We start from the raw sequence: 24,944 nt of genomic DNA, 5'->3' as shown, positions 1-24,944 counted from the left end.
TATGTGAGTGTATATTCAAATTATAATTCACTATAGCAAATTTTGGGGCTTAAGTTCAGCAAGAGAATTATTTTCTGTACAGTATTTAAAAGGGTAAGGTTAATGATACCAGCAGCATGGTTGCCTTCTGAACTAAAATCTGATTTCCTTTTCCTTTATTTCTTTGCCATCATTAGATGCCATGGCTGTTTTAAAAGGAATGCTTGATGATGGCTTGTTGCCTACTAGACCATCAGTTATTGCGCTCACTCAGGCTCTGGCAGAAAAAGGAGATCTAAAGAACGTGCAAGCACTTAAAAACATGCTGGAAGACATCAGAGCATCAGTTGGTGTATCTGCCTCACTAATAGCTAATGCTATTGCATTGGCTCATACTAAGAAGTAAGTATTTCTAGAACTGGTGTATGTAATTCTTTTATGCAGAGTGATGGGAAATCACTTGCATTATCCATTTCATTCTGTTTCTGTTCTTACAGTGTCACAGATGTTAAAATTCTGGTAAAGTTGAGCAGTGTGCTGTTCAGTTCTGCTCTGGCATTGTTTCTGAAATAGATTTGAGATTGAACATCATTTGATGAAATATAGGGATAGCTATGAAGCATTTGAGAGAGCATAAGGTCTTCTCTGGTGGTGTAATTTAGCTTTGAATACCTTTGTTCTAACATACTATACCTCATGTAAAGTGTTCTTCTTGGTGTTAGACCAAAAGTCCTATGAATCCTTAATGTAAAATTGAATTACTTAATATAAACATAAAAATTTTGGAACTTGGTACCCACAGAGTATGCATATAATACTTGTTTGGAAACCAAATTCTGCTACGTGTTCCAGTAGCTGAAATGACAAAATATTGTTGTGTTTACCCTCAAAAAGTGAAAGTATATTTGTGGTGTGGTTTTATATTTTTGTTTATCAGAATTAGAAGAAATTGGCTGCTGTGCTGTTTAAGGCCACAGTTTCGATCATTATAATTGTGCCTCCACTTTGAGTGTCCTTTGATTCAACTGTTTAATTCACTATCATTTTCTGCCAAGCGTTTTTGGTTTAGTTGATACGTTGGTACTGTGCTAGTTTATCCTTTGTATAAAACTGCACGAAGGCGACACTTCTGGGAGAAAGGGCGTGCTATGAACTTCTCACATACATTTTGAAGGAACCAATCTTCAGGAATCCTACATAATCTGTTATTTTATTTCAAACTAGTTTCATCAGGTAGAGCTCCTGTGTCCAACTTGGCAGGAAAGTCGTAGAACTGTGTAGTATGTAACAGATACCTGGTTGCCTCAGGCGTGCTAGACCAGAGAGAGTAGTCACTGAAGTGTTTGGAACAGCAAGAGGACTTGAAGGAGAACCATGCAGGCCAGTTCCCGTAGTGAGCTCACTGTGTTTTCAGACACTTAAAAAAAATAAATCTGTCTATAAAGTACTGATCCTGTAAATACTTAATCTGAGTGGTTCTTGGTACATGGTTCTAGTGCATTGACTTCTGCGTAAATTAAACACTACAAACAAGAAAGATACTTCAGTATTTGTCTCATAAGCTGCATATTTTCCTGTATTTCCGTGTCATCAGTGTTGCAAAGTCATGTCGTGTTTTTAAGATGTAGATTGATGACAAGAATAAATAAATAAATAAATAAATTGCTGTATGCAGGCACAGGTTATTTACACAGCATCAACTTTTCTTTTCCCATACCAAAACTAGCTTGGATGCATGAGGAGATTTAGCAGCAGCATAAATAATATGTGCCTTATGTATTCTTCAATATATTGCAAGCTGTGCCTTGAGAACTATGAAAAACAGACTCTTACAGATACCTGTTTATTTATTGGAAGATTCATGTTTGTGATGCAGTTTTTAAAGCATTTTTCATAACTTTCAGATGTGCTGAGTTTCTGCTTTGCCTAAAAGCATTCATCGTGCTCCAATTTCTTTTTCAATTAACTTAGATTTTAGAGTGAACTGATAAGACACGTCATTTGAACTTTTTGGAGTGCTAGAAGTAGAGTTAATACTTTGGTGAATACCTCCTGTGTTATTTTATTAGCATTTGCTATACTTAGCCCGTAAGATTAAAAGTGTTTAGACAAAGGTTCTGAGCGTATGACATTTAGTATTGTGTTTTGCATCCAAAAAGGCAGGCATGGGAAAAATCAAGTAAATAATTAATTGAATAGCATTAAAAAAAATACTTGAGTTGTGTGTATTAATTATTCAGGTACCTTTCATTAATGTTTTGATTTTGCCTTCTAGATTTGCAGAACAGCTTCTTCTAAAGCAGCTAGCTGAACTCTTCTTTCGTAATGAGGAAAAAAGTGTGTCAAAATCGTTTAGGCTTTGTACAGGTCAAAGGTCACTGAAAAATTTTTACTTATGGGTTGATTTATTCATTCAGTCATAAAAGGTTTCGCTTTTACAATATCTGAATGAAGTCATAGGTACTCAACTATTCCTGGGAAATATAACCTCAGTGTAGAAAACAAAAGCTTTAATATAATTGCTTCTTTAGGTTTAGAAATCTTGATTTCAGAAACTAAGCTAGTTCAATCTCTCTTCCTAGCAATGACCTTGATGCTGCTGTGGAATACCTTGAGCCCTTGCTTATCTCTGGTGCACAGAATCCTGATCAACCTGTCAGAAATATTTCCTATTTATTAAGAAAGGTGTCTGAGGAAGGATTAGAACCAGCTTTGGAAAAATGTAAGTTAATTGCAATGATATTTAAATATTCTGACTAGACAGACATGTTACAAAAGAGCTATTCCATATAAAACCTGCTCAGTCAGCATAAATCATGCCAGTGAAGTTTACAAAAGTGGCTTTTCAATCAAAGATTTTCCTTATGTACTCATCATTTTGCAGTTGCTGTGATGGCAGAACGACTGGCCAATCAGTTTGGAATTTACAGACCTGTCACAGATCTTTTCCTTCAATATGTCAGTGCAGACAGAGTGGATGATGCCAGATCGCTGTTACAGGTAATGACATAACAAGAGAGGTACAGAAATGCTTAGAGCTCTTCAAAGGTTAACTGAGAAATTGTCAAAAAGAGATGTTGTATAGCATAGGCTAGTACTAGTATGCTTTTGAATTAGTGTGAGTAGCAGTAGCACAGTTCAGACTATTCCAAGCTATGAGCTAGTTCTCTAGTACTAATTGTAGTAGTTGGTGCCAGAGTCGAAAGGTTTTTTGTCTTTTAACAACCTGAAGGAAATAAGGGAAAACTTGTATATTGCTTGAAATTCCATCCAAAGCAAGCACTCTTTTATAAATTTTCTGTTAGACAGCAGTTACTTCTTGCAAACCATGTCCTTGCAACTTCTCACACGAATTCTTAAGTACTGTAAACATAGTAATATCTTACAGCTGCACAGTTCGCAAGCCAGAAGCAGGCATTTGCTTTTCAGGGACCTCATTTCATTTGATTGCTATAATATTGTATATGCTGTATTCAAGTTTATTAAGAGGTGAATTTGCTTTTGTTTCACTTGAATGTCATAGATGCATTAAAAGACAAAAGCTGGTCTCTGGGCCACAGTGTCAGCTGAGTTAGTGATCTTCAAGAAATGCGACAACGGCATTCCCTGCCATTTGTACAGAGCTCAAGGCAAAGCTGAGCCAGAGGTAGGGTGAGCCGTGGGTGACGGGAGCTGCCACTGGCAGTCTGCACAAACAGCCTCTGTCAGGGAGGCTCATCCCAGCAGTGGCGCCAGTTCTGCAGATTGTTCTGTGTGTGTAGGCTCCTGCTTCAAGTTGAGGCTTCTTACTATCTCCTGGAAATGCATACTGCTCATTTACCAGTTCAAAAGTATTTTAAGCTGTTAAAGAAAAAGCTCTGCTTCATCTGTCAGATGTTTTATGATATTCCAAGACCGTTTTATGAGAAGAATCCATACCAACATTCATACCTGTGTTCAGTTACTTCTGCTACAGTGTGAGGTGTATTATTTGTATATTCCCTGCTCTGGAATATTACTTTGTTTATTGCTTTGCCTAATGGATCATCTGAGTTTTAAGTTAAAGGAGACTACAATTGGGATATAAACCCATCTTGCTATATAGTGTGAAACATCAAAATGCAAAAAAATCTCAAGTTGTAAATTTTTTGATTGCTCTTTTATTGAGATGAATGAAATTGAATGAATGAATCAAAATTGGTTACAATTTCTTGCTTTTGTTAAGAAAGGTTATATTTGTTATTCAGTTTTAATAAAGAAATGCATGTTCTTAAAATTTTTCAGAACATGGAATGATTTCCATTCATATAATTCTAAAACTTTTTATTGCAACAGTATCCAACTCTTGGAATTAAATTCATGGGCCTATAATATACTTGAAGTAACATTATATATGCTATATCTTGGAGGAGAATTTTAAAATATTTACTGTTAAGTGGACATTCATGGATAAGCTTGGTTTTAAACTTCTGTGTACGTGAGAAAATTTGTTTTTTATATGGTGCAGGAAAAACTTTTCAGTTGTTGTAAACATTCTTGACTCCTATTGTGGATCAAGTGTTCTACTAACAGAAGATAGTCATAATCACTGAATGAATTATTTAGCTTGTAATAATCTGAAATATAGGTATACACATGGATAACCCTTGCTTTAAAAAATGCATCTGAAAGTCTAATTAGAAGTTCAAGAAACAGCAACTCTATTTTATGCTGTCTGGAGGGAGAAAGCCTTTACTGATGAGAATCAAAAGTGGTTTGATATTTCGGCATGAAAGGGGGCTGTGGAAAATGTTTCTCCAACTAGACTGTCTTTCCTCTCAAAGCCTCCTTATTTCTTATACTCACAGGGGGTGAGAACAGCTAGGATCAGTAAATAAAATGTTGCAGTTTTCTCCCATGGATATTTTGCCTCTGTTTATCACCAGTTTGCCTGGTGGAATGAGGCTTCACACATTTCCACATGGACCTTAGAGGGCTTGTCAAACTGTATTACACATACAGTACATTCATAATGACATAAACAAAAATTTATTGTTTGCATATATCTGAAATACTAATTGAATGTGGTAAATTCATGGTATGTGGTTTTTTATGTGCACAATATTCTCTTCTTCCTGTGCCTTTTGATACTGATAAAATACCTTACAGCTGATAAAAAGCACTGTACATTGTAAGAATTTTAAGACTGACATCTTTGAGGAAGGTACACTAAAATATTGTGTTGTATATTTTATTTTGCCCTTGTTTCTAAAGTAAGGTAGATCTTTAATTTATCTGGTCTGTCTCAAACTTTAAAAAGTTCAACTTCTCTCTCAAACACTGTCTATTGCAGTGAAAGCCTTTTGTAAAATAGAGAGATTGAAATCAGTCCTTTGTATGCATAAGTGTAGGTAATTATACTTTAAAGAGAACTTGCTTTGTACATTTTAATTTTTATAAAGAAATGAGCAGTTATCTCCCTGACACCTTATTAAATGTATAATTAACCTTATGATCCCTAGCTCACTTGTGAATGCTTGGCAGTATAATTGGAGAGGAATAGTGTTTCTCTTTTTCATTCTTTTGCAGTCCTAAACCTCGTTTTTGTGGTATGTTGAAGTATTAGTTTAATTCTTTCCCCTTTTGTTTTAAACAAACTTTATACTTACTGTTTTTAAAACAATGTTTAGCAAAATGGAGCATGAAATTAACTTGTTTCCTGTGTTCAGCGGTGGTTTGTATTTTGTTGTTGTTTGTTTGTTTGTTTTCCCAAACTAGTGTTCAATTATATGCCTTGTAAATAGGTAATATATTAGTATATTATTTTAAACTTCTGTATTTGGAAATTTTCGCCTTAATAATTTTGTTTATCACTAACCTCCTCATGACTGCTACATTAATTCTTTCTTTTTCTTTAGAAATATGGTCCATTAGTTGAGGAGAAGAGAGCTTTATTGAGATTTATGGCTAGATCAGCATCTAAACCTGGACAGGTATAATATTTTTTCATGTGTATCATTATATATGTAGCAAAATACTATTTCATCAACCTTTGAAGTGTTTTGGATCTTGAACTTCACAGTTGACAGCTTCATTGGGTTTCTTTGGGAGGGGGGAGGTTAATTTGCAAAGCTGGTTACATTTAAAGGAACAGTTTACTTTATGGAGCATGATGGAAAGGAGGGTGTAGTTGATATTTTTCTATTGTTTCAGTAATTTCCTGCATTTTTTATGTTATACTTTATATCCTAAAAACATTGTCCTTTAAATGTTTTGCTGCACTATCCAGGTCAGTGTTGCAACCTGAAAGTACTTGTTTTGTTGGCTCCATTGAATACAAATGGAAGTTAAAACCTCAGCCTCTTTCTATTGATGACATGCCTCTATGCTTACATTAAGACACATTTCATATTACTTGTTATGGTGGTTTGTGCATGTATCTAGTTTGAGCATCTGTTTAAATTCTTGGCTTTGTGCTCATTTCCTGTAATTTGAAATGCTCTCATTTATGTGCCTACTCTGCTCCTGTCCCTCCCTCCCTCGTATGCCCCTCTTGGTAAAAAAAATCCCACCCCCAAAAAAACTAAAACAAAAAAACCCACAAACTCAAAAAAAAAAAAACCCAAAACACAACCCCCCAAAAACCCAAAACCACAACCTAAAACAACCCCCCCCCGCCAAAACCCCAAAGACTCAACACTGAACAGCAACAAAAAACCCCCCAAAACACACACACACACATGCAGAACCACATTGATTTCTCTTTCACAGAGGAGCTGCATCAGGAGACAGCTAATACACAGATTAGAATAAATACTTTTCAAATGAGGGAAGATGCACATTTATGTTTTTTTGAAATTGCCCTTAAATACTTATAGATTAAAAGTTCTTCTATTGAAGTGATGATGATAAACAGCATCTTTTGGTATCTGTGGAAGAAATTTTAAAACTTGACATTTTCTAGCTTTTCAAGCTGAAATTTTAATAACACATAGAATTTAGTAGTATGTAAGAAAGATGTTATTAATTTTTATAAACTTTTTAATTCAAGACCTGAGAGTTTTTGAAACTGGAATCAGAGGTTGAGGGAGGGAGATTCCATATTTAAGCACATTAGTTAGTGATCTGACTTCTTTTAAACACTAATCATAGCTACCATTGACCTCTAGGTCAGTGAAGGCTGCTGAATGGTTTGCATTTTTTAAAAGTTGGTTGAAATCTTGATGTATTCTCAATAATACATTAATTGCTTCCTTCAAAAAAAAAATGGAGAAACTAATGTTTAGGCTTCTTAAGTATGGATATTAGTCCTGTATTTTGTTTGTTTTACTTTGTGCCTGATTTCTTTCGTATCTGCATAGGAAATTTTGTGAAGGAAGTTGTTACATCTGCTTTCAGTTGCACCGTCCATTCCTTGTTACCAGTACAGTTCATTTCACTTAAAAGATCTGAAATAATTATTCTAACTTTGGCAATTTTATTTTGTTGTTTAAGATTTGAAAATAATGTTTTTTTTGTCTGTGCATTAAATTTCATAGGCAGAGCAGATCGAGACGCTTCTAAAACTGATTCCTGAGCATCTAGATATGGAAATTGCATACCATTACCTCATGAGATGTTATGGTAATTTACTTTCCTTGGAACACTTTTTTTTTAATCTTATTTCGTAACAACTCTTGAGACATTCAGAAGGGTCATGGAAACCCTTAGACTGGGGAGTAGGATCTATACTGTGTAACTTGCTTTACAGTTTGAGCCACAAAGTTTGTGGAGGGGTTTGTCTGGGGATTTTGTTGTTTGAGTCTGTTGGGTCTGTATACTCTTCTAGCTCTTAGGTTGGAAAAGCAACCAACTGACCCAAGCCTTGAATCCTTTACAAAAGGATACTGCTGCAATAGAGGCCAAGTAGGACTTTGTGGAATAAAATAGAACGCGTTGGAAGAAATATTGTGAAAATTAATAGGTTTTTAAATTAATCTAGCTTTTTTTCCCCTAAAGATGTGATAAGTATATTGGTTCCTTTTATGTGTGTGTTTCCAAATCATAAGTGATTAGGAATTGCACATTAGGAATGTGCAAGGACCTTACTGTTATTAGTGTAGATTCTTGATACCTGTTTTGATTCAGTCAAAGTTAATATTGTGGATGCCTTCATTTGGATTTACCTAAATAGTTGATTGGAAATGCTAGTCAGCTCTTGTCATAGTTGAAGTCAGAGAGGAATGGCTCTAAAAAAATTAAGTTGCTTGTTTAAACATGTTTATTTGCAGCACTCACTCTGTGCTTGTGCCTCTGTGCTGTAGTGTCCTTTGCCTTGTATACTTTGATATGGTCCTCCAGTTTTATTACAGGCAGTTAATACTCTTCACACGTGTATTAAAAACAAGAAGATAGAATGTCAGAAGCCCTTGTGCTCCAATCTATCACAGAGGAGATAAATAGGAATAATTAAGTAAAACACCAAACCCAAATCCAAGACATGGTGTTAAAGGAATACAAAATTCACTGTATTTCAGCAAAGTTGTAGTTGTTCTCATGATGTAGTATCTAACTTACAAAATTCACTTACTAACATTCAAAACAGCAATCACTACCAAAATTGTTTAGCCCCATATTTTCATTCACAGCAGAGTAAGTCTCTAACATGTTTTTATAAAACAAGAAAAATGCCCTTTTGTCACCAGCACTGTACTTGCTGCTTTACACAATCGTTAGCCCTTTACTGCTTTGACCTCAGTAAAAATTCCAAAAGTGAACTAATTAATTTTTTCAGTATACTTTCCAACTGCATCATAGTACAACAGTTTCATAAAGAGATTGCAGAGACTCAGTCACTTGCTCTATTATACCTAAAACAGTGGTTAGAATATATTCAGTATGTGAAGCCACACTGTATGTGAACAGATGGTTCCTGTCGTTTCTTTAGGCAGAGACGTGGCTGGCTCATGGTAAGTTGTGTAGGAGACATTCGGTGTCAGCCTGCAGAGTTTTAAAAGCTGATCCCAGGTTATTCTGTACAGGCATCTCACCTGCATGAGATGTTCATTCCACTCCTATATTGGGTGGAAGAATACACATCAGTTACTTGATCTACTTACCAGGTTGGGCTGGATGAGTTGTAGTAGCATATCTTTGCATTATCTATTGCATCTTTCTGTTTTAAAGAAGGTAAGATGTCGTCCTGCTCTTAGGATATTCAGAGGCATTTACTGTATTCTGTCCCCAACACATATATTATGTACAGACCCGTTCACATGAACAGCAATTAAGCTACCTCTTCCCCTCATCCCTTCTCTTCCATTTTTTGATACTTTCTGCAGGGGTATGTCAGTTTCATTTGGCTGTTAAAATGGTTATCGGCAGAATATTTAGCACAACTTAGAAGGCTGCGCACTTTTTTTTCATTTCACAGTTAGTAAGCTTTAAAACATGGTTTCTCATTTTGGGACAAGTTCAGCCTCATAGTATCATCATTTTCTAGAGAACAAACGATTCTCCTCTGAGATCTGTTGTTATTTTTAATTAGTTGGAAAGGAGAATGAAAGATAACAGAGTACTATTACTACAGTTAGTTACTGTTGCTAGTTATCAATATAAATGGACAAATAAAATGATAATTTTTTATGTGTTTAGCAAAGATATAGTAGAAGTTAGATCACAGCTGAGAGAAGTCTGAACAAATAAAGGGACATTTACTCCTTTCCTCATCCTGAGATAAGCTGCACTGCCAGGACTAGATTTCCTTCATCTAGTGAGATGCATGATCCTTTGCTGTGTATCTTCGAAAAAAAGCAGCAAGAAGAAGAAATGCGTAAAATCACATTTGCATGGTCCATAATCGCAATCTAAGTATTAGGTCTTTTTTTGTTTTCCATACAATAAATACATCTACTTTAAAGAAATAGAAAAATTATTTCTATTACGCTTTCATTAAACTGTCACTTCATGCAGTTTCTGCAGTAGCCTCCTACATTAAAAAGGAGCTCAACCACTTGCCAGATGGGAGTGGGAAGCTTTTCCTCATGAGAAAGGGACACAAGCTATCTATTTCTGCATAATTAAAGGAGTTTTTTTTCTTGTAAGAACCGTTGTTTTTGTAACCCCTGTGGTTGTGAAGATGGTATTTTCAAGTGTGAACAAGTAAGAACCTGAGACAGCTCCCATACTGCAGATGTTTGTGTTTTCCCAAGCAGCTAAATGAATTTAACTGGACATGATGGGTTCCGTGTTGTTCACAAGGTGCTAGGAACTGTTGTACTGCCTGCAGGACCCTGAGGACAACAGTGAAACTGTCAGGGGTCACTTCAGTTTCATCCTGATGCTTCTCAAGCAAATGTCTGAGCAGCAGAAAAGTATGGTTGAGCATGAGTCAGTGTAGAAGGAGGAGATTCTCCCCTCTCCTACTTTAGAGGACGGAGAAATATACTCCACTCTTCTACAGCTAGAAGTGAACACTGCTTTAAATAAATGAAGACTGGATTAGTTAGAACCTCTTGCAGGGGATGGTGCCTTGTATGGAATATCCAGAAAAATGGTTACATAAGCAGTTAAGGTTTGTAGTAGTGTTAGTGAGTCAGCAAAAACTTTCTCCTGCTCAATAACATGAAATGAGAATTTCTTTGTGTTCTAAAATGTGGGTCTGACCTTTGTTTTCTTTGTTCCTTTAGGTTATAGTTTTGATGTAGCCAGCACCTGTAACCGTAACAATATTCTGCCCTTACTTAAGGGAATTAAATTCTGTTCTAGAGTTCTCACATACTGAACATGGATGTCTTTTGTTCTAGCATCTGGGGTTCTTTTTATAATTTTCTTCAGAAAGAGGCATATGGCTCTGTATCTCCCATCCTAGAGTGGTGCATCTTCACTGTGCAGCTTCTACACCTTTGTGGTTGCAGCACATGCTTGAAGGAATTGATCATCCAGCCTCAAATAAAAAGGAAAGCTAGAATGGCTGTGTGTTCTGTTCTCACATGTGAATTGTCAGTAGGATAGGAAGAATATCCCAAATATTTGGAATATTGTTTATTAAAATATTTAGAATATGTTTTGGCAAGTAGTAGGAATGCTTGACATCATGGAAGTGGGTGAAAAGAGGAACACTTAACCACTGGGGGGGGGTTTTTGTTTTTTATTTTTTTCCTCAGAATTGGATGGGGATGTTGCAGCTGTAAAGGCTGTGTATGAGAAAACAAAAGAGAAGAACATACATCTGCACGAGCTATCTCTGAAATCTTTAGCAGCTTTTCTGAAGAAAGTAGGAGAGCCTGTCCCTTTCACTGAACCCCCTGTGAGTATTTCCTAATTAAGAAATAGATCTGCAGAATTGTGTATGTTCAGTGTTAATAAAACAAATTGCATCAATAATTATATAGGGATTAGATCTCTGCAGAGACTCCTCAAAGGAGGTGATGTATGAAGTACTGAGGTTGTAGGAGCTATATTAATCTTGCATTGGATTTGACTTGAGGAAATAAAACCTCTTGGAGCTTACAATATTTAAACTACTCGATCCTTATCAGGCACTCATCTGCAGGTGTGCCTTTGTCGGATGTCCTTGGGGCATTTATCTAAGCAATTCAACTTTAAAAGTCTTATAGAATGTGTTTTTCATTAACAATTAATGGGATTTTGTTTTCATTAATTACCCATTTTGTATCTGATACAAGTTGCAGCTTTAGGAGGATGGGATTTTAGAACTGTAGGAATTATTTTTCTGTTGCAGCTTTGCTTTTAGCTACCTTGCCAACAGATATATGCAACTGTGCAAATATATCTTATTTGAGGGTGACAAGTGGCATGACACTAAATCTGTCAAGACTGTAAATACTTCTTTCACATAATTCCTTTGACTAATAGTCTGCTAGTACCATATTAGCGGAACAGTCTTAAAAGACTTACTATATTTTTCCTCTCTAAGCAAACCTTTTATTGCCATTTTCTAACCACTTTTTATATTCTAAAATAAGTGTTTTTCTATAGTTCTGTAAAGACCTTATTATATACTGTTTCTCCATATTGCTTCCTGATAAATGTTATTTTCTTTTATCTTTTTGCAAAGAATTGGAGAAAATTTTGGCATATTTGGTTTAGCCTTTTAACAGCTGTGGAGTTTTTTCTGCAACCTTGACATAATTTATAATCTGAATTTTTATTTGGACTGTGTAAATTTAAACCCTAGAGTGTCTGTTTCTTACATTTTCAAAGTCACTAAAATGATTCATTTTCTGATTTCCCTGTTCAATTTTTCTCTAATGCAGCTTGGTCTTTAAAAGCATCTCGTATTTTTTTTGACACAATTGCAGATTGCGGTTAAAAAGTATTTTCATTTTTAAAATGAAATTGATTATATTATTGCATTTTGAAACAGAAGCTTTGTTATGCATTTTTGGCAGGGTTTTCCTTTTACTCTCTCTCTGGTATTTCTCATAATTATACAGACTTCAATACAGCTCTAGCTTTGCATGCCAGAGAATAATAGACTTTCCTTTTGTCAGGACATAAGACTGTTCAGAATTAGTAACTTTTCCGTTGGAACAATGTTTAACTTGTTTATTCCACTCATATTTACAGGACACATTCAAGTTCTATGTGGAAAAATGGAAGAAAAGAAGATCGGAAGCATCATGAACAGACAGTCTTTTATGCTTTAGTTGTTTATGAAATTGTTTAAATATTACATTAAATAAAAAATTTGAAAAGCATGTTGTTCTGTGTAATTTTTAACATAAATCTGTGTTTAATCAGCACTTTCCATAGCAGTAATATGTAGAAAGATAAATTAATGTAAATGCTGTTAAAATTGCTAATGAAGTATCAAGATGCAGCTTTCTAGGCTATTCCTGTTTTCATGTATGATCTGCTGTAACCTGAACTCTGTTTTGGCTCCTGTTGATTCACCGAATATATGTATATCAAGAAAGTTACTGGAGGGGTGTGTAACTGTAACTTAAGCAAACTCTCTAATCCTTTGTTGTTCTTTGCCTAGTCAGTGTACTTGGGTGTGAAAGTAAGAGGGTAAAGAACATCTTCAGGATTCATCTGTATCTACACAGAAAATAAACACATCTCTTTTTAGATTTCTTCCAAATGTATTTCTCTTGTGTTAAGTATCTCGCTAGGGCGTTCACTGTTACAGGTAAGACAAAATACTTCTCCCTTTTACATTAGCTTGTGTGTTGTTGTTTTATAGCATCTTTAAATCAGTCTCGTAACTGTTAGTCCCATTGATTTTATGGATACGAGAACTGCATATCCATGAAAGCATGCCTGTTAAACAAAGCAATGCCTGAGGAGCATTTGCAGGAGTAGCAGTTTTTCCTTGCTGAGGGACTGGTGGGTATGCTTTATTTGTATAAATATGGGAGTAAACCGACTTTCATGAGACCTTTTCCAGTCTGTTATCCAGTCCAGAGTTGTGAGATCATGAAAATACGACACTTACAAATTACAAAGATGAAAGAATACATAGAAAATATGTTCATTAGCTCTGTGAATAATGATGGAAACTCACAAATGTGCATATTGGTATAACAAATGGGATGTGGTGTCTCTGCAGTACTTCAGACAGGTTTTAATGACATGAAAGTCTGCTTCTGTGCATGTAATAACTTTGTTTATTAATCTTTACATTTTTCAGTTAGTTAACCTTATCTTTCTTAGGTTTTCCCACCCAGGCAGCACTACGGTAATTAAAAATTAACGTGTGCACACAAGGTTTTGGTGAAATTTGGAAAGACTTGTACAGTGATCTAAATGTGTCAAAGTTAGGAAGAAATTGGGACCTAATTTTTTAAGGTAAAATTTTTAGTTCATTAACTAGTATATTTAGAAATACACAGAAAATTCTTACTGTACTTAAAAAAAGAGGCATAACTAATCGGGGACTGAGGAGGGTGGTAAATCTTGTTTTCCAAACAAACCGAATGAATCCTAGCTGTGTCTGCTCCATTGGTGGTATGGTTTTACGATGACCTTTGTTACTACTCGAGCGTAGACTTGACAACATACTGCACCTACATGTCTCTGACCGTCTGGCAGCCTTTGTTCCTGGGTTGTCAAGATAAGGCATTAACATTTGAAATTTCATTCATAGCCTAATGGTTGTGTGCCCTATCTGAAAGCAAGCCTAGGCAGTGCTCAGTTTATTTCATTTCACAAATGGAGATGTTTTCTTTTTTCTAAAGCTACAGCTACATTACATGTGTTTCAGTGTAATAGCAGCATAATTGAAGACTGTGTCAGCTAGTTGGCAACCCTTTCTCTAGTGCCACAGCTCTTGTTTTTAGAGGTCATCTTGCAAATCTCTGTTTCACAGCAGTAGCCGTGTTCCAATAAGTGGAGTCGCATCTGAGCATAACTGGAGGCAGTGTGCCTGTATGTTTTTTGAGCTAAGCTAGGACACAGGGTAAGGAAGAGAAGATTAGTTGAAGCAAACACCAGATCATCACAGAGGAATTTAACAGCAGATGTGTAGATCTTAACTACCTTTTTGACAAGGAGGTAGAACCCCGTGTGGTTGTGGACCAGATGCAATTGATTGTCAGGTGCTGCGTCCGTCATTAGACTGTGCTGTGATACTGGCAGGTTGTGTTTGCTGGCTGCTGCCTTCCAAGGCACAAGAGAAGCACAGAGTGCTGCAGTGAGATGCATGGCTGCATGTTGATCATGCCCGTGCATGAGGTCTGACCATGTAGGTACCAGTTACCATCTACACATTTTTCTTGTAACTTGCTTGGCTTGAACTCTTAATAGTGCCCTGTAATTTAATAGTTTCACCAGTGGAAATGGAAAGCAAATTTGATGGCCTGTAACTGAAGAATATAAGTTAAATTGTTTTAGCTCTGAAATTGCACTTTGAGTGACCTCATGGAAAGTTACAGGCTGAAAGAGCCGGCTGCTGAGCCCATTAAACATAACCGAGGCACTGGAGGAGCACGAGACCAAACAGTGGCAGGGTAATGGGTGAAGATGCGCACTGACCACTTGGGATCTCGTTGCAATAACCCTGTCCCATGGAGCCTGGTGGCAGGGATGGGAAAGCAGAGATTTATTCAAAGGGTCGGCAAAGGCTGCCATCATGTGATAATATTTCAGATTTTCTGTGCCAGTAAATGTTTCACGTACAATTAAGGAATGATTACGCAGAAGAGTGCTCTCTCCTGTCTTTAAAATGTGGGACAGTGAGGGATTTCTGCCACTCCGGGACACAGTCATTTCAGTCTGAAACAAGGCTTTGCAGAATCAGCATTTGTGCCTTCTCTTCTAGAATATGCTTGAAATGATGGTATTTCTTGGGCATTGGTGTGCTGAGACTCAGCCATTTCAAGCATGAAGAATATAATACAGTTTAGAAGGTTAGCATTTCTTCACCAAATCAGTAGGCAGTTTCACTATTTGTTTTTTCATGTTCAAAGAGTGAAACTCATGACAAAATGCAGAATGGCAGTCTTGCAAACTGGGTGATTTACTGGTCCGGATACCAAATGTACTCTGTCATACTGACCATAGCACTTGTCCCTTTACACAGAAAATAATTATTTGCCACTGGCTAGTGGATAACTGGGATTGTGCAAGATCTGGACCAGGTGCCATTCCTGTGAGATAGGAGCGTGCTTTTCCAGAGACCTCCATAAGAAGCGGAGAGTGTGCTGATGTGAAATGACCTGACGTGTTACCGTAAGAAGCAAATTGTGTGAGTGTGTGTGTGTGTGTGTGCCTTGATTGGGGTTGGGAGGACTGGAAAAAAGCTTGCTGCTTGAATTGAGATGACTTAATCTCACTTCTGTGGACTCACCTCTTTTCCCTGATCCCCTTGAGGCATGTGCGCTTTTTGGTTTTTGAGCTCAGCATGGGAAAAACTTCCTTGTTAGTCATTTTGCAGCATGATAATTACATGCTGTAGTTCTATCCTTATCTGCTAAAACAGTTCGTTCAGCTCATTGTCTCCTGAGATTCTTTCCTGTAGCAAGAAATATAGCTTGATAGGTTAGTAGCTGTCTTTAGGCTTCCTTAATAGGTACCCACTATTGAAAATGGAGTAACGAAACAGATCGTGTCTTTGGCAGTGGCAACTCAGGAAGGTTTTTATAGATTGAATGCCTGAGTCAGCAGGATTCCAGCTGCAGTTTACAGTAGCAAGGGAGGATGGTAGCAGTGAAGGTAGGATCACAAGTGCACTTATTGACAGAGAAATAGACTGGAAGTGTGTTAACCAGAGTACTACTGTATTTATTGCTTTTCTCAAAGGTGTGATGCTTCTGAACTCTCCAGGAACACAGCAGAGGAGGAAGTGACATAGTGATAGATGTGACCAGGAGGTTTTGCTGTTTAATGTGAAAAATCTGTCAGCATCTAGAAGGACTCCAATTTCCCGCAGCAGTATACAGTTGCTGTAAAGGTGAAAAAAATGAGCATGTAAGAAAAAGCTGAGACTGTCATTGAATTTAGCATTTTTAGCAAAGATTTCCTGCATTTGTTAAAATTATTCTCATAATTTCCATGTGAAATCAGCTGCAAAAAGATACTTTCCTGAATGGCTGCAGCCTCTGGTGGTTTGCCAGAACTGTGAATCGATAATCAGAGGAAACCAAATCTAACCAATTGAGTTAGTGGCTCCAACTGAGACGGTACTGAAATCCAAGGGCATCTCTCTGAGTATGGGTATGCAGATCTTCAGCTACAGGAGCAAAGTTCTGGGTTTCCCCTTAGGTATGATAGGAGCAGGTATGGAAGTTTGAGGTTTGAGTTTTCTCTATTGTTTCTAGTCATTAAGAAAGTGAGATAATAGAAACTGTCTTACGCAGCGCCTACTATAGAGTGAAGTTCCACATTGATCTACTTTTAGACAAAACTATTAATGCAAGGTTTCTCTCTGATACTCTTAAAGCTCCATGTTACAGTTTGCTAATGCTTCACAATTCTCATGTGGTTACACTTATAACACCGTGACAAAGCAGTGGTATCTATAGAACTGCTTTGTCTGCAGCGATAGCTCCAAACCTCTGTGTAGTTCTGTGTTTCTCTTAGTTATCTCACTCAGCTGTAAGTGCTAATGAACTCCAGGTTCAGAAAGCAACAAAACTCAGGTGTCTCGGGGTGAAAGTGATGAGTCTTGAAAGCTAGCTACAACTTTCATTCTTAGTTTTGAAAGTAGTTTGCATCTGCTCTTCTTCACATAGTCCATGAGACCAGGGCAAATCTGAAAAGTGGAGTTATGGGAAGACTCGTAGATGGCTGAGATGAATCTTCAGGAGAGGAGGGTGAATTTTTAGATAGAAAGCAATTTGGGCTGGAGGGAAAGAAGGGTGGTGTGGACAGGATGAGGTTGGCCTGGGCAACCTTCTTCAAGTTTGTCGAAGAAGGCTCTGAAAGGCCATTTTGCTGGGTGCTGTTTTTTTATTTATGGAAGAGGGGCTATGAAGCGTGGGTTGTCGAAACATGAGATCGCCACAGAGGAACTCTGCTCTGAGGGAGTTGGAAGTACTGGGAAAATACCTAGGTAGAAAGGATGAGGGTTGGTGGTGTGGGTGGCAATAAGAAGGTAAAGCTAGTGGCCTCAGATTGATGCCTTAGGCCTGGTTGGATTGAGAGCAAATGACTGTGAGGGGAAGGAGCAGCCCTCAACTTGCTGGCCGTTGGGGTCAGTGGCACCACCGTGGATCATTGTCATTGTCATGACTCCCACTGTTGTCTCCTCAACCACTTCTTGAGATTCACTGGAGAAGAAAGCAGTGGCAGCAGCAAGGGCTGCTAAGGGCGAGTTGGCTGCTAAGCCCAACTCAGTGAAGGATGAGGCTGTGAAGGACTGACCAGAGCTGCAGATGCTCTCATGCATTTCCACCCTGGGGAGTCATGTTGGTACTAGTCCTTTAATTACAGCTGCGTAACTGAAGAAACAGGAGCATCATCATGTGCCAGAAATCCCAAAGGAAGTTTGTTCTACCAACAGCCTCTTAAGCACCACACTTCTCAAATTCGAAAGCAGCTGTTGAAACACGTGTGTTATTAATGTAATTTGAGGTGGTTCTAAAGATCAGTCTGAATAAGAGACGGTGTTTAGCATTGGAGCCTAAACCAAAAATAAATCAAGCAATTGCCCTTGTTATTTGCAGAGTTCCCTGGGATTTCCCTCTGAGTAGCTTGTAGCTTGAGCAGATCATGTGTGAAGGTTAGCTCAACGGTAAAGCTTGATCATCTTTAGCAGTTGTCCATTTTTAGGGTTCTTGGAACCCTTTGGAAATGAAATTGCACTCTAAAAATTGGAAATATGAGAGGAAGTGTATGCTTATTGGAAAAACCATTCGGAACCATATATCTGTAGACTTTGTTTAAACAGAATTTTTTTTGTTGACTCAGCCTATATTTCAAATGTTCCTGTTCAAAGTGAGAGAGCTGGTAATATCACGTGTCTCACTTAGTTAACTGTTCAGCGTTCCAGGGAGGAGGAATAAACCCTGATCAAGTGCAATAGCTGACAACAAATAAATATATATATTTAATGTTAAATTACCTTTTTTTTAAAAAAAAAACCCTTTCACTTTCTATCTTTTTATAGTTTTAATGACAGCTGCATTTTTATTATCTGTAGTATATATAAAATATTGTGCTCCAATTGTTTTTATGCCCAGGAATACAATTTCTGCATTTGAGTGTCTTTCTCACTGACATCAATAACATTATAAATTTGTCTAAATTCAGCAAGTAAAAACAAGGTTGAAAACTATGTTTTATACCACTAGCTACAGGGGGCATAAAATTACGGTAATTTGTGGCTTTACTATTGTCAGTCATGTACAAGACTTTTTTCCAGTGGAAATTCTGAGCATACTACAACACTGCAAGGCGCTTTTGTAATACAAAAGCACCGAGAAAGTCCCTATGAAGTATGTTACGCTAAATATTCATTCACCTTTCTTTTGTTTTGCTTTTAGAGGGGACAAACCTGAAGCAAACGTGTCCAAAGTGTTGAGCTGTGCTGTAATCAGACAGTGCCCTTTTCTAGGTAACAGTAATACTTGGACAAAATGCTTTTTTAGGTGATTACTAGTGGGATTTGTGGGTACAGGGGGAAGGCAGGTACAGCAGGTGAATCAGTGCAGGAGGGGTGGGAGGGTACTGGCTTCTTGACTGTTCCCACTGCCCTGAAGTGCCCCTGCAGCTCTGGGCGGGGGATGGCAACGCGTGCCTGTATCGCTAGGGATTGCAAGCCAAAACGTTTATTAAATGGTTATATTAAGGCAACGCTAAAACAGCAGGAAAAGTTGTTGGTGCTCTGCCTTTTTCAGCAGAGATCAGTCTCTTGGGGTGATGGCTACCAGAGATATAACTTCCAACTGATCCACCTGGAAATCTGGTAAGTGCCTTGTAGGGTGATGTCGTGCAGCTGGAGGCAGCTAATTAGGGCAGCGCATGTCCAGTTTTTAAGTTTTCAGTTTGTGTAGTATGTTTTGGTGTTGCCTTGTTTGAAATTCCATCTAAAGAAAGTTCAAAAAAGGCTCTGTGCCATTCTACAACCAGCTGAAGCACTGCCACAAAATGATGAGCTATTCTTGACTAAGAGTAGTAGGTGTTTGTTGAAGAGCAGTCATTAAGGTAATACTCAGTTCTTTCAGGGCACTCTTCTCAGCATCATGACTTGCATCATGAGAAGGAAGATGCTTACTTGTCTCAGGGAGGAGCTGCTGGTGGAGGCTGGACTGACATAGCAGAGGCACTACTCTTATTTTTCTTCTGACTTTCTTGGTAAAACATTATGTTGGGTTTTTTTATTTTAAAAAAGCTTCTGTTGTTGTTTTCTAAACTTTTCCCCCAGCCCCCCCAGTAAATGGAAGTGGACATAGGTACTGTCTTGAAGAAAGATGATGTGATGATGTTACCCGTTCGCTAGTATGGTGGCGTATCATCGCAAGGCTCTGTACGTTCTGGTTTGACTGTTTGTGAGTGTTCATAGATTTCCAGTTGCTATGCATTTGCTTGAAAATTCAGTAATGAAGTAGTAGATTACGATCCTGTGGGTTAATTTGTTAGTGTACAAAATACAATTTATTTTTGAGGCAATTTGTTTACTCGCCATATGGGGGTTCTGGCCTGTACTTTAACATTTATGCCTGTAAACCCACTTGTTAAATATGAAAATGTGAGACAGGAACAGTACTGGGATATACTAGGACTCTTAGCAAAATCTGATTAGATGCTTAAAACTGAACAGAAGTTCCAAATATGTTGTTGTTGGGAGATGCTGGTTCTGTAGCCATGATGTGAACGTTGAGAGGGTCTGTTAGTTGCACTTTCATAGCACTGAAAGCATTAAAAGTATCAAATTGTGACCATGAAAGCAAAATAATGCCAGCAAAGTTAGCTATTCAAAATAACCATAAGTTTGATTTAATGATGAAATAAACATCAACAAACAGTTTTATAATTAATTCTATAAATTGGCAACAGCACTTTTAGAAATTATGGATCTGAATTGCTTTTTAAATATTCCCTGAAAAAAAATTGTGAGCTATCATAGGCATTACAGTTGTCTGTGTATATACATATGTATGTAATCTATTCATGCAGATACCTCCACATATACATATTAAAATGAACATATTAATGAACATATGCATAATACACATATGCATTATATATTTATGCTTTTTAAAGCTCGTCAGTTCTTAAAAGGGTTAAGCAGTTTTAAAATTACTTCAACCCACTGCTTGAACATTGTTGCCTTAATTAGTAGCTGCTAACATATGAAGGGCTTGTCTTGGCTCTCAGAGTACAAAAAAAAGGAAGCAGCATGTCACAGAGCTCCATGTACACTGTTTCTTGTCTACTGCCATTAAAATTAATCATTGTGGCTAAAACCCGGAAGTTTTGTTGTTTCTGGTACAAGTGGATGTACCAACACCCGTAATTTCTGACCCGTAGAGTCTCCTTGCATAGCATATTGTCTGTGATTTTTTTTTTTTTAAAGGAATTAAATGAGATTGGGTTTTTTTTTTTAATAAAAAGGGATGGCTGTTGATACTTGTTACTTATTTAACATTTTTAATGCATTTTGCAATGAACAAATATCGGATGAAACTTTCAACAGCTACTTATTAATTTAGCTTAGCCGGAGTGAAAGCTAGTCCTTTCCAAACGACGAGTTAAAAGCATTTTGGAGGACTGCCACTACCCACGAGCCACTAAGCAAAGCAGTGCTTCTGTAATCCGTTTTCCAGTGTTAAAAAAGTTTGCCCCTTCTGCCAGGTGGAGGGGCTGCGTAAACATGGAGTGGAGGTTGGGGAAGAACTTCACACCTCTCCGTGTCTTAAATATTTTAAGTAATAAAGACAAATTTTTCTCTTCTGTTTCTTTACAGATAAGATGGCACTTCTAGTACGTAGAGGTGTTGTAACAACACGCGGTTCTGTTGTCCACAAACTGCTTTATTTTAATAGTATCCATGTAACCAACATGGGGTTTTTTGTTATTATTATTCCATATTTGCTGAGTTTTCCTTACACATATCATTGTTGCTTGTATTTGATGTTCCCATTCTCAAATTTGATGTGTGTGCTTTTACACATACATAACATAGCCTGTTACAGCTGGGTCGTGCTCCAGGCAGTTCCGACAGCAGTTGGGCAAATCAGCTTGTGAACTCTGCAACCAACTAGACGTGGTGCTATTTGAAAACCAGTTTTGCGCTGCCTTGGTTGCCTGCAGTAGCAGGGACTGTGAGGTACAGTGGAGGAGATCTTTACTGAACCTGTCCAGGGAGGATATAGGAGAGCAAAGACGGTAGTGGGTGAATCCTGGGGACGGTGGCGTTGTCGGACGGGTGGGCAGTGCTCTGCTGGAACGGCCGATCTGCCTTACCACAGCGATTAAGTCTGTAACAAACTAAACATTGGTGTGTGTGGAACAGATGATGAGTTTCACGCCATGTCTCACTTGTGGTCTTTACTCTTCATGTTGTGGTTGTTGCAGACTGCTGTAACTTGGGTTATACTGATACAGGGAGTGCAGGCAGGAGGGCACACCGAGCTGCTGCTGGGATAGGGGAGTCTAAGGAAATGGAACAGCTATTCTGAAACCTGGAAAGCAAAGCTGTGCTGAAATTAAATTATGACATTTAGCCTTGGGTAGAAGATTTCTGCTCCCTCACTAATTACTTGTTTTTGCAGCAGCAGGAGCAGCTCCGCTGTGAAAGTGCGAAGCCTTTCCCGCGCACAGCTAACATGAAGCAGGACACGAGCGCAGCGGCCAAAGCTCACAGCGTGATCTTCACTGGCTGAGAGGTGCATGGTTCCCCCTAAACTCATACTACTTCTCAGCTGCCGGTAGCGCGAGTGGGGCAGGTTGTGTGTCATCCACCCACTCTTCCCTCTGCTCTTCTCTGTACACAGCCCCACGGCGTGCTATTGTTAGGCAGGAACGCTAATTGCTGGTATTTCAAGGCTCCTACCTTCTTATTGCTAAAGCCTGTAACAATAATCACAGCCTATATTCCCCATCTCTAGGCATCAAGGAAATAAGATATGATCATAGGCAGGGTGCTAATGTAATTGTGGTATATAGAATGTGAGCTTTTTCTATGTAAACACAAGCCTGGCCACATCCTATGATAGCTCTTCCTACGCTCCATACGGTGGCTGTTCCTAGGCTCACTGCTCAAGTCCCCATTATGTATACATCTACCCTTGTCATAACACCACCTCTGAAACACTCACACCGTTTGGTCCTGCCGCATAATGTTAAGAGGGTGGAATTTTAAATTGAAAAAGGCTGTTTAAGTAATGTCAGCAGCCTGACTAATTTCACAAAAGGAAAGAAATTCAAAGTTAAGGCTACAGTATATTCTTACCTAGATGCCTGAAGATTTCTGTGCATGACAATATGCCCCTAAAATTCAGAGCTGTCCCTTATGTCTTTAATTTCTCCCATTGTGTCTCTCCTTTTTTTTTATTAAACATCAAAGTGAATTCACAACAGAGAGTCAGCCTAGAATTTAATCCTCTAAATACCTTGAAAATAGAGGTTTAGACTAGGAATACCAATATCCACCCTTAAAACTTCAGTGTAATATAAAAGAGATTCTAATCACAACAGATCATTACGAAGAAGAGTAAACCACTTTAAAAAAATTAAATGTCTTAAATATAATAAAAAGGAATAATTAAGAATCAAACAGGAAGCTGCTCTCTGACAATTTAATGATGCTGAATTGGACTGAAAGAAGTGGCTTTGCCATTAAAACGCAATGGAAATCTGATAATTTCAAAATGGCACTATGATCAGATCAAGTGGGGTTTTTCCAAAATCAAATGCAGCAGAACCAGAAAGAAATGATGGAATTCACCTTAGAAAATTCTTGGAGTGTTTTGGATTCCTACTGCTGCCTGGGGCTGAAGCTGTTATTTTATCAGACCTGCTTAAACATCTTTAGATTGGGGTCTTCCTGGGAATTTACAACCACATGGAATCTGTGGAAAGTAATGTGTCAGCCCTAATTGGCAAGTAGAATAGTAAAATATTTATGTTCTTTTATTCATATTTCTTTAAAAAAGAAAAAAAGAGAGATTTACATAACAGTAACTGGTGCGTTATAGCTGATTACACCAGGAGCTTTCCACTGTGTCCAGCACATAAAGTAGACTATGTGCTTTGAGTCTCTGTATATGAGCATAAAGATACGCATCCAAACATTTAAAATCAAGCAAGCTGATCTCACAGAGTGCTCACAACAACTGTGTACCTGATTTGCACGTGCACTTACCACGACTGTGTGTGAATTACAGCCATTTATTTTCACAGAATCACAGAGTGTTAGGGATTGGAAGGGACCTCTGGAGATCATCTAGTCTGAGCCCCCTGCCAAAGCAGGTTCACCTGGAGCAGGTTGCACAGGGCTGCATCCAGGCGGGTTTTGAACATCTCTAGAGAAAGAGACTCCACAACCTCTCTGGGCAGCCTGTTCCAGTGCTCTGGCACCCTCACAGTGAAAAAGTTTTTCCTCATCTTCAGATGGAACTTTGTGTTCCATTTTGTGCCCCTTGTCCTATCGCTGGGCACCACTGAAAAGAGTCTGGCCCCATCCTCTTGACACCTGCCCTTTAGATATTTTACAAGCTTATCTATTTTCTAAGCATTTGTGTCTTATGGCTGAGCATAACTGGGTGCAGAGTTACAAGCATTTCGTAGATTGCACCATTAGATTTTTAATTACTGGAGGGGCAGGTTTGGTATTTTCTACCTGAGAATCTTAGGAACCAAACTTGGCAAATTGCTGTGATTTGTATTGCCATGGAGAAAGATGCAATTAATGACAATCAATTGGTATGCATTTATACTGTAGAAATAATTCCAAGAAGGTGAAATAAAATTATCTGTTACAAGAAATCATCTGTACAGGGAGAAAACACCCATTTTGGGCATCAACAGCATCACAAAGGCAAAGCCTTAAAACACTGAGCAAGTAGGAACAACACAGAGTCGGTAACAGTTGTGTTTTTGCATCCTTGTGTGTTCTCCTGAAACATCAGTGAAGTCTTCTGGTTTGATTTCCTCAGTGATGTTCTTGTGAGTGCTGAATGTTATACACCCTGCAGAAAGTAGTGGTTTGTGTCTGCTGATCCCGCTTCTCGGAGCTCTCAGAATGAAGTACATGATCACTTTATGTTCAAACATTATGGACTTAAACATCAGCTGTTACAAAGTGGGATGGGTCCTTTTAAATCAGTGGCCCATAGCTCAGGGTATTGCAGAGTGTGGAGAACTCATAAGCCTCTTGTCACCTATTAACCCCGTAAGTCAAACAAGCAAACAAACAAACACCCAAGCTGAAGGCCCGCTTTGTGGCAGGTCCTGCGGAGGAGGAGCGCAGCCCGCCTTCCCACTCCTGGTGTTCTGCTGCCATCCGGTGGCCATCCCCCGGCGCGGCTGCGGGGCTGGCCGGAAAGCAGCCCCGGGGCTTTCCCTTCTTTCCTTGTAAGGGACGCTGTAACCTGCTGCCTCCTCTGCAGGGTTTGCTG

General features: G+C 38.2%; 1 protein-coding gene across 1 annotated transcript in view; it reads left to right on the top strand.

Annotated features, from left to right (window-relative positions):
* The window catches only part of LRPPRC (leucine rich pentatricopeptide repeat containing), a 77,774-nt gene extending 65,210 nt beyond the window's left edge, over nucleotides 1–12,564 (top strand). The window contains exons 31-37 of the mRNA XM_010172268.1: nucleotides 177–381; nucleotides 2,562–2,701; nucleotides 2,864–2,979; nucleotides 5,856–5,930; nucleotides 7,476–7,560; nucleotides 11,082–11,224; nucleotides 12,508–12,564. Of these exons, the coding sequence (XP_010170570.1) occupies nucleotides 177–381; nucleotides 2,562–2,701; nucleotides 2,864–2,979; nucleotides 5,856–5,930; nucleotides 7,476–7,560; nucleotides 11,082–11,224; nucleotides 12,508–12,564 (821 nt within the window). The remainder of the gene's footprint in view (nucleotides 1–176; nucleotides 382–2,561; nucleotides 2,702–2,863; nucleotides 2,980–5,855; nucleotides 5,931–7,475; nucleotides 7,561–11,081; nucleotides 11,225–12,507) is intronic.
* Nucleotides 12,565–24,944: the final 12,380 nt, after the last annotated feature.

Source organism: Antrostomus carolinensis, unplaced genomic scaffold (genome assembly GCF_000700745.2).
Source record: "Antrostomus carolinensis isolate BGI_N321 unplaced genomic scaffold, ASM70074v2 scaffold9730, whole genome shotgun sequence".
Classification (NCBI taxonomy): Eukaryota; Metazoa; Chordata; class Aves; order Caprimulgiformes; family Caprimulgidae; genus Antrostomus; species Antrostomus carolinensis.
This window is presented reverse-complemented; position numbering and strand designations above follow the sequence as displayed.